We start from the raw sequence: 10,355 nt of genomic DNA on the forward strand, positions 1-10,355 counted from the left end.
TATTTATCAGGAGTCAAAGGCTTGGTCCACCGCTTGGTGGACCTAGCTCGAGGTGGGTTGGCACGCTCTATTTTTCAAGAAACTTTCGAAGATGCGTCGAAAATACGCGCCTTTTCTGCAGCCCACTATCCCTTCAACTAGACCACGGACGGCAATGTGGAGCTTCTTGTTAAACAGCAGAGATATAAAAAATAAATGAACATGCTCGTGATTTGTCGGCTGTGGCAAATATGCGTTGCGCAATCAAAATATCCTGGGAGCTCAAACTACCAGGATTTGGTTCTAGTACTTGCCTTTCCAACGTCCAGTCAAAGAGTCTGCGTCCTTTCTAAATCTGCCTTTGTAAACGCGTTCTCGCTGACTCTTCATAGAATCACTGACTATCATCTTTCGCCTATAACTCGATCGTTAGAGACGGAAGATAGTCCGCACTAAAACCTTGGATGTGCAAAAAGGGGCCTATTCAATGACAAAAACGAGAACAAAACGGGAAATGGATCACATCCCGACGCGCAGCATTTCATTGCAAAGAGAATAGACGTCACGATCACAATCGAAGTCACCGACGTTGGCAGAGAGTGAAACATGGCAATGGAAAGCGGCACGAAATTTGAGGAAGAAGCCGCTGAGCTTCCTCCACTGCGAATTCGGGCATCGACTGTGGCCTCCCCGAGTCCAGACACTTTAAACACACCGGACGACAGTTTAGAACGCAGCATGAAGAGGCCACGACGCGAGGAAGCAGCTTTATTCTTGGAGAAAACGTACGAATTATTAGAGCGATGTCCGCCCGAAGTCGCGAGCTGGACGGACAAGGGTGACAGCTTTGTCGTCAAGCAGCCCACGCCGTTTGCAGAGCGCGTGATTCCAACCTACTTTAAGCATCGAAAATTTAGCTCCTTTGTGCGCCAATTGAATCTGTACGGCTTTCGGAAAGTACGGGCCACGTCCGTTGTGACCACAGTGGATGACGGGAAAACGGGAGAAGACGCGAGTCCTAAAGACTGGTGGGAATTTCGTCATGAACGCTTTGTTCGAGGCAGAAGAGATTTGCTCTGTGAAATCAGACGACGCTCTCCAAGTGACACGAGGGTCTTGACACCATCAAGCGGAGATTTCCCGGTCGAGCGCGTGGAATTTGATGAGCTACGAGCCGACGTGTGTACGTTACGAGAAGAGATGCAAAAGATGCAACGAACAAATGAGCAATTAAACGGACTGCTACAACATTTACTACAGCGTTTAAACGGATTGGAAAACGATAAAGACACGAGTGCGACTCGACACGAATTTACTCAACCCGTGAGCTTTAAGGCATCGACTTCGATTGCTCAAAGTCAAGCCAGAACCCTCCCATCAATTGCAATCCCACCTACAAGTACCAGTCTAAATGGCCCTCAACAAGCGCTACTACAATTACGTCAAGGACATCAACCACAAGGAACCCCACGGGAACTCTTGACACCTCGGACACCTGGGTCAAGTTCCTTGTATCTACGTCCGGTGCAGTCACTCATGGTAAAGCTTAGCCCCACGAGCCGACCGACTCCAAGTCCGCGACCGTATATCAATACTCCTTCCTACACGCAGCCACACCAAGAACAACACCCAAGAAAGCAGCAGCGATGGCACCTCCCACAATCACCTCGAACAGCCAAGCAGTCACCAATCAAGCGAACACGACTCGACTCGACAACGTCAGTGTCCAAGACCCACTCGAAGATTGGCCTTCGGTCCCCCGAGGATGTTGCTGTGCGTGAACTTAGTCGAATCGCGTCCGAGATTCGTGCCGATCTCTTGGCCTGCATTACTGCGCGAGTGACGGGATTCTTGCGCGTGCATTGCGACCAGACAGACCCGACCCGTGAAGCCGATGCCGATGCCGTGGCAACTGCCGTGGGCTCGGATATTCGTCAAAAACTCGCGCTTTTACAACCCTCGTCAAGTTCATCGGATCCCATGCTCTTGGATGTCGAAACAACGTGCATGTATCGTGTCGAAATTTTAAAATTCATTTCCCGTGAATTGCAACGTGCGGTTCAAGATGCTGTGGACAAGCGCATGCCAGCCTTTGAAAGGCTTAAACAGCGTTCAGCAAAAGATCGCTCTTTACTAGCCTTGCTCGTGCAAAAGGCACAGAAAGCTCTCGAGCATCAAATGCACTCGGAGACCGCTGCAATTAGCACGGGACGTCGTTAAAACGTCCCTACAAAAAAGTAGTCGTCGTCGTCGTAGTGCGTATCGTGTTGCGCCAATATGGGTGGATTCGCGACTTGTAAATACACCGTTCGTTGCACGTGCTAACATGCCTGACGTAGTAATGTAGCAAGCGATGTGTCATCTTGTAAAGCACGCAAGACGTTGGACATTGCGACGCAAGACTTGATTGGTTGGGTCCAAATTGTTCGAACTGACATGGCGAGTTGGTGCTGCTTGATAAGTGCAAAACAGTCGAGCGACATCAGATGGCGCTGTAGTTCCTCGCGGGACAAGCAAGGAATCCACGCGGTTGGAGGCTGCCTTCGTAAACGTGCGAGTTCTTCACTAACTTGTATCAGATCACAAGATGCATGCGATTGCTCATTCGCGTCGTTACCGGGCGCTAGAGTTGTGATGACATAGAGCAGTATTTTGGCTTGTCTTGGCAATTGTTTAATTTGTAAAACAATGGGAGACGAGAGCATTGTCGTGGCACAATGAAACACATCACGCATTAGAATCTTTGCGTCTTTCAAATACGTGTTTGCATTTGTTTCTACGCGGCTACAACGCTGAAGCGCATGACGAGCGGACTGCTGAAGCAAACTGATCGCTAAACGAGCGTCACCATCTCGTGCGGCTACTTTTCGAGCAATACATTCAATTGCTCGTGGCTCCATGCACTCGAATACAATGGCTTCTTTCGTACATGCGTGTTGCACGTACCGTTGCAAAATGTGCTGCAATTCCTGGTGCGTATACGAGCTAAAAACGACGCGCGGTACGGGGACATGGGCAGTTGTTGTGCCACTCGCGTGCATGCGAGCGACTTGCTCATACAGATCGATACCATTCATGATACTTACAAACTTGAGCGTATGCGGATCAATTGCCGCCCACCGTACGAAAAAGTGAATCATAGCTTGAATGGAAGACTGCATACGCTTTGGAAGATGCAGCAAGTGATCCACTTCATCTAGCACCACGGCAATGACGTGTGACGTTGATTTTCCCCCATGACAGGGACCTGCCAAGAAATTGTCGATTTCAAGGGGGTCAAGGTGACTTGGTACTTGCCAACAAGTGGTTGCATTTAGTCCTTGCGCTACTTTAGCATACAGAACGGCAGGATCGGTGAATGTGCTGCAATTGATTTTCACCGCAATTTTGACGCATTCACTTGCACGATTTTGCTTCATTGGCTTTGCCAATTCGATGGAGATAAAGCCCTGTTCAGTAAGCACTTCCTCCACGGACGAACTCTTGCCCGTTCCTGGAGGTCCAACAAGAAAGACACTTGTGCATTGCGCTATATGACTTTTAAGCACGTCACGAATGATTTTTTGCTCCTTGAAACGCTCGACTATTGGTAAACGGTTGTGCAACAATTGCCCCGAGCAGATCCGTTGTAGTATTCCCTGAGGAGCGTCAATTAGATTGGAACTTATTTGTTTCGTGCAGTTAAGCGTCCTGCGCATTGCCGTGCGGTCGTTGGGACTGATTTTAATCGTGGTGCCGATTGTTGTGGAATTGAAAGCTGTCAATATCGGGGTGGGAGGCTCATGCAAGGGGGGGCTCAGTGGAAAGGAGGACGTCGACACGACGTCAATCTTGCGCTTCTTTTGGGATGATAATGTATCATTCACAGGACGAAGAAAACTTTTTGCTTCAAGTGCGTGAATCCGGAGCTGTAGTTGCTCCGCTAACTCCTCCATGTGGTCACGCTTCTGAGCTCTTGTACGCATTCGTAGATATTGTGAGGGATTTAATGGCACGAAAGAGTAATGGATAAAAACACAAGTATCATTACTAGATTTGAATTTTGTCTCCCTCTTATAACTGTTATTCCGTATTCCGTGTTATCAAGGGTTATGAGTTATCAAATTTAAAGTAAGCTTTTATATTACCGACCATAGAACGACCACGGTCGACGTCAAATATATAAGTTAGCGGCGGTTAATAGTTTTCGGGGGAGTAAGTTATGAGAGACGACTGTATTCGGAAAAATATTCAGGAACGAATGGCAGAACCCACAGTATATGTAAATGTATCTGGCTATGGGTTCTGCGTATTCCCATTGGAACAATTGCGACAGCTTAAGCAACAACTGCTTACTATTGCAGCATGTTTTAAGGACGACCAGCTTCGTGGAACGATATTACTGTCCACTGAAGGTGTAAATATTCGATTATCGGGAACCTCGGAAGCTGTAGAGGCCATGAAAGGCGCGATCGTGGGTCTTAACCCGGAAATGCAAGGATTGGATTTTAAGGAATCGTATTCCAAGCGTGTGACGCTACCAAGAATGCTCATTAAGATTAAAAAAGAAGTGATTTCAATGGGCATCAAGGAAATCAATCCTGCGGTCAACGGATTGTCAGCACACATTTCAGCCAAAGAGTTTAAAACATGGATGGACAACGGCAAGGACATGGTAGTCTTAGATACAAGGTGTGGCAGTGATATGCTGTAAGAAGTATACCAAAAACTTAAAAATGGATTGATTATTTAATGCAGGAATGACTACGAAGTGCGATTAGGAACATTTGAAAATGCCATGAATCTAAACCTCAAAAGCTTTCGCGAGTTTCCACACAAAGCGCAGACGCAATTACAGAACGTGCCAAAGGACAAACCCATTGTGATGTTCTGTACTGGCGGCGTGCGGTGCGAGAAAGCGTCCTATGCATTGCAAAATGAGGGTCACCAGAACGTCTATCAGCTCGATGGTGGCATCCTCAAATATTTTGAAAAAGTGGGCGGGGCTTACTACAAGGGCGATTGCTACATTTTTGACGACCGGGTGGCACTCCAGCCAGATCTTACCGAGGCGGCGGTCATACCGTGTTTTACCTGTCGTAGTCCATTGACCGAAGAGGATCAGCGCTCATTGGATTACAAGCCAAACGAACATTGCCCTTACTGCAAGAATGGTAAGCAGGACTTTCGATGTATCAAAAAGCAGCAGTCACCAGCAATTCGTAGCAAATGATTATTGTTGCGAAATCGGCTACTCGTCAGGACACGATTTTTTAAACAAACAATTATAACTCTAGTACTATGGGTCCATTGAGATGGACGGTGCCACTGAAATTAGCAAAGGACCTTACATTAAATATTTCGCGATGACATCGTTCTTGCTAGCACGCGATAGCACACATATATGTTATATATATATATATATATTATGCAAGATCTAATACTCTTGAGGCATTTTGGCCGACATCTGTTGTAGCTAAGTGTGTTACAATCCACATTTTTAGTTGTCAATACAGGCCCGCTGTCGTAAGGTGCTGCTAATACTTAACTTGAGGGTTTAACGCCAAGCTTCAACGAGTTATGAAGGCGCTTGATTAGATAGAAGAGGCCGATAAAAAGCGCCAAGAGTGGCTTTGGCAAGTGGGTTGCACTTAAAATAGCAAATGGCTTGCACCTATTTAGCAACCTAAAACAAGTTTATAGTATACTCTTGAGGATTACAGGTAGCTCAAATATTATTCCCTATAAGAGCAAAAATGGAGAAAAAATAATATGTTATCTTTATAGACAATATTGTCACTATTACCATACATTATTTAATTGTGGTCTACGCGTGAAAAGTTTGCTCACTTGAGTGGTGTACCGGTGTATCGTTACATGAAATTAACACTTAAAGGTTGTAAATTTATATATTATCAAAAAGGTAGATAATATTTGTAGAATATTACTTTACATGGTAATATTCTAAAGGCTTATCCATTGGCAGATAAAGACCATTATATCTACTTTCTCCGCGGTCCAGTCAGCGCTGGACGCGCGCAACGAGAAAGACAGATTAGACTTTTAGTACATATTTTGTATTAGTTTACAATTAGTATTAAGTAGATAGACAAGAAGAACTTAATTATATTAATACAGTTTTTAATTCACTCTCTTTAAAGCAATTGTTTTAAAGAGCAGACTTCCTCTGCACGTACTGGTATTCGTGAAGTGACGTGAGGCACCACTCGCACTGAGGCAGTGCGAAGTGGACTTGTACTGAAGCAGTACAAGTCGGCAGTACCCCGTTTCACCTGGTAGCACTTTGTGGTCCGTCCAAGGGCCACAGTTCCAATCATCTAACATGGACATGTTGTCTGATAATGGAAATACGCATCACGTTTCGCGCGATAGCTACTCCTTTCTAAGTGACGTAGAAAGAAGTGCGGTCGAACGAAGGAGTTCGACCGTAGGGAACGATGCCATCTTGGCCATGCTGTCCGGTTTGGGCGGAGATGCCCTCCATTTAGCCATCCCAAATTCATACAACATGAACTTGGCGAGGCGAAGGAAAAAGGTAGCTTTGCTTAGTCAGCAAGGCTCTCAACAGGCAAAACTGTTGAGGTTACAACAGATACAGACCCCTGTCCCTGGGATGACGCGTATGCGTCATCCCGAAGCCTTAAAGATAGACAACTCTAAGTATGTGGGAGTCGAAGAAGACTTTCTCTTAAGAAGATTCGTCGAGTTGGACAATGCCATAAGGACTCGTCTCATCGTCGGCGAGCAAATGCAAGTTGCATTTGCTTAATCAAATTTGGCAGGTCGCGCCAAAACTTGGGCACTAGGCCTTACGTTGCGCGACCCATATGTCTTTGGGTCACTAGAGGCTTTTAAAGCCCGGCTCAAACAGACGTTTGAACTGCCTAGGGCTGAGTTCAGAGCTCGATCAGAGCTTCTGAAACTCAAGCAAGACAAGCGTGATGTTCACGCTTATGCCCAGCACATACAACTCTTAGCGAGTTGTATCACAAACAACCCAGTTCGTAAACACACGTTAATTACGGTGTTCATGCAAGCTTTTAATTTGTCCGAAAACATGGAAAAAAATAATTAAAATATAAGCAAATAAATCAAAACTAAAACACTGCGATTTTTTGAATTGTTGTGGTACTTAATCTAAATCTACATGTTTAACAGCTGTTGATTGTTGATGCTGCTGGTGCTGATGAGTACACACCCAGGGTTGGCTTGTTTCAGACGTAACAGATGATTCCAGTGTGGATTAAAAGAGCTTGCTCTGAGACGAAAGGCTGTGCCGAAGATTGTTACATCTTCATCAGAAGTTGTAGGCGGGCACTCGTAATGCGGCCACGCTCTACTTAAGCACGCACCCTAGCACAGCGAGGAAGCGGTTAAACCTGCTTCTCTTGCGTGCAGTGAGGTAGTTGTGGTGGGCGCGCAAGCGACCTCACCCAACACACTAAGAACTCTGGTAAAGTGTCGTCACGGGAGCGGTAATCCGTCTCCTCGTGCGCACTTACCAAGTAGGTAGTAATTTTCAGACTGATTTATATTTAATAGAATTAAATACAAATACCTATTTTTACCAATTAAAATGTTATCTCTATAGATATCATTTAATATGTATTGCGAGCGTATCTTTATAGATACCTCGCGTAACTGATGACGCTAGCCGTCATCATGGATGACGCTGGGCGTCATCCCTCCTAATGTGAATGCACCCATGTGCATCACATCCACAAGGGTTGGTCACAAATGTGCACCACACCCGAGTGTTGGGTCTAATTACTATTATTTAGTAATTGACCATCCCCTTAAGTACCAAATGTACTTAATGGGGACTGTGTAACATTAGGGCAACTCTAGCCCGTTACACCATCCCCCTCTTTAAGAACGAATTTACATTTTTAAATTCGACAGAGTAGAGAGAGGAACTGCGAGCAGCTTTACGCGCCGCTAGTTCACTCGATCACTCTCGCGCACGTGTTTCTATACACGGCGCCCAAGATGCCACCTAAAAGGGGCCACGTTGGTGGGTCGTCTGCGAAGACGCCCACACAACCTCGCACTAAGCGCACGCGCCGCGTTAATTCGCCGGCCGCGTCAAATGCCTTAGTCGGAACGCAGACAGCCACTGCGGCTGTCGCGTTAACAGGGCTAAAGGATCCATCCCACTTTAACAGTGAGGATGTTGATCCGTCGCTCATTGTCGACTACAATGAGTCGACACCGTTGCCGTCACCTCATAGTAGTGATGCGGACAACGAGCTCATGAGGAGTGATGATGCGGCATTATTGCCCATCCAAACNTGTAGGCGGGCACGTCGTAATGCGGCCACGCTCTACTTAGACACACACCCTAGCACAGCGAGGAAGCGGTTTAACCTGCTTCTCTTGTGGCAGTGAGGTAGTTGTGGTGGGCGCGTAAGCGACCTCACCCAACACACTAAGTGCTCTGGTTAAGTGTCGTCACGGGAGCGGTAATCCGTCTCCTCGTGCGCACTTACCAAGTAGAAAGTAGTTTGCAGACTGATTTATATTTAATAGAATTAAATACAAATACCAATGTTTCCAATTAAAACGTTATCTCTATAGATGTCATTTAATATGTATTGCGAGCGTATCTTTATAGATACCTCGCGTAACGGATGACGCTAGCCGTCATCCCTCCTAATGTGAATGCACCCAAGACGCACATAATTACTATGGCGTCTTTCAATCATGGAGGGCTCAGGGAAAATCGCTTGGGCGTATTTTCCCGATATCGGTCGTGTTGCGTTCAAATGAAACGCCCGACCAATACGAGGCGGAATTCCTGCGCCGCATTCATCCGCCTTCCGATGCGATGAAACAGCTTCCGCAGCGAATTAATTTCGCCCGTTTGTGTGTGAAAGAAATCATGAATGGTACTGTACCCCCTGTTTCTTCTCACAACGCTACTTCTGCTAGTCCATTTGAGACCAGCGAAGTGGCCTCAGCTGGTGCTCGTTTTCATAGGCAGCAACCAAGCCGGGCACATCAAAACACAGGGTATCGATCGGTTCCCAAGAGTCGAAACTCTTCGGGTAACCTTTCCATTGGACGAGGATCTGATACCCTTGCCTCACGGAGCGGTGGGCAAGCAACCTTCCAACAAGGAAGCGTTGATTCCCACCGGCATCCATCAGTGCAGGTGGCGCCCGATAGGAGTGGCGATCTCGCCCACTTACTCGCGGCTGCCTTACCTTCGTCCGTTCAGTCGCATGCGTTAAACGCTGGTGAACGACGTATTGCGGATCTCGAGAGTCAAGCCTCACGACTGACCTCGGATCTCGTTGATGTCCGAACGAACGCTCGTCAGGGTTATGAACGCCTGAAGACTCGCTTGAACCTTTTCAAACGGATAATGCTGAGGGATCCGCGTTACTCGCGTGATGTCCCTCGCTCTCCAAGTCCTGTTCGTGGAGGGAGGAATCGGTCTGATAGCTTTTCGCCTTCACCGTCCCCCTCACCCGAACGACGCTCGACTCACAGTCGGCGTCACCATCGGTCTCCTTAGCCAGATGGGGATATGTGACCTCATTTGGGTCTACATACCGTTTCAGACGACCCACGTAAAATACGGGGTGCGTCTTCATATACGGGGGAAGGGTGAGCCTATAATTTAGGTCTCCAACCTCTTCAACCACCGTAAAGGGCCCAATGAAACGCGGCAACAACTTCGTAGTACCTCCAGGTAGTACAGAAATTGCATTTTTAGGTAGGGTAGCAGTACTTAATAGTACTTTTTCACCCACTCTAAAGCGTTCATTGTTTTTGCGACCATTTCGGTCCGCATATTCTTTTTGCTTGTCCTGTGCGCTTGCCATTGCGTCACGGACTTTACGTGTGATGGCTAATCGCTCATCCACAAAGCGTTGAGCCTCGCTCACGCTTTTAGCATCAAACTCGCCTATGATACCGCCAAGAGGTCGGTCATAAGGCGTAGTTTTATTGACCACTGCTAAACTGGCAGGGTCACTAGGGCAAGTTTCTGTCTTTGAGATGATACCCTCATGGGTCATCGTCATATTGACGAAACTATGTCCCTCTTTCGCACCGAGCATAGTGAGGGGCCCTCCCCCACTAAGACTCGGGCTGCGCACAAACGAGACTGGCGTCCGAGGATGGCGCAGTCCGTTAATATAAAACGGTGTCTCACCCGTACTGGCGTGGACACTGTTATTTATAGCGAACTCCACAAAGGGCAATTGCTTGCTCCACTCTTTGGGAGTTGCTATAGTGCGTAAGACATCCGCCACGACCCGATTGGCACGTTCTGTTTGGCCATCGGTCTGGGGATGATCTGCGGTCGACATGTGGAGCTTGCTACCTAGCAGCTCGAACACATGTCGCCAAAAACCAGACGTAAAACG

The 10,355-nt window shown here is 47.0% G+C and overlaps 2 protein-coding genes across 2 annotated transcripts; both read left to right on the forward strand.

Moving 5' to 3' along the window:
- Positions 1–585: 585 nt before the first annotated feature.
- CCR75_006404 (uncharacterized protein) lies at positions 586–2,199 on the forward strand (the record flags this gene model as incomplete). The annotated part of the gene is made up of 1 exon (XM_067964474.1): positions 586–2,199. One exon carries the CDS (start codon positions 586–588, stop codon positions 2,197–2,199), a length of 1,614 nt encoding a protein of 537 aa, XP_067822880.1.
- A 1,215-nt stretch (positions 2,200–3,414) lies between these two features.
- CCR75_006405 (uncharacterized protein) lies at positions 3,415–5,454 on the forward strand (the record flags this gene model as incomplete). The annotated part of the gene is made up of 4 exons (XM_067964475.1): positions 3,415–3,498; positions 3,661–3,871; positions 4,323–4,650; positions 4,717–5,454. 4 exons carry the CDS (start codon positions 3,415–3,417, stop codon positions 5,189–5,191), a joined length of 1,098 nt encoding a protein of 365 aa, XP_067822879.1. The 3' UTR covers positions 5,192–5,454.
- Between the last annotated feature and the right edge of the window lie 4,901 nt (positions 5,455–10,355).

Source organism: Bremia lactucae, linkage group LG1 (assembly GCF_004359215.1).
Source record: "Bremia lactucae strain SF5 linkage group LG1, whole genome shotgun sequence".
Taxonomy (NCBI): domain Eukaryota; phylum Oomycota; class Peronosporomycetes; order Peronosporales; family Peronosporaceae; genus Bremia; species Bremia lactucae.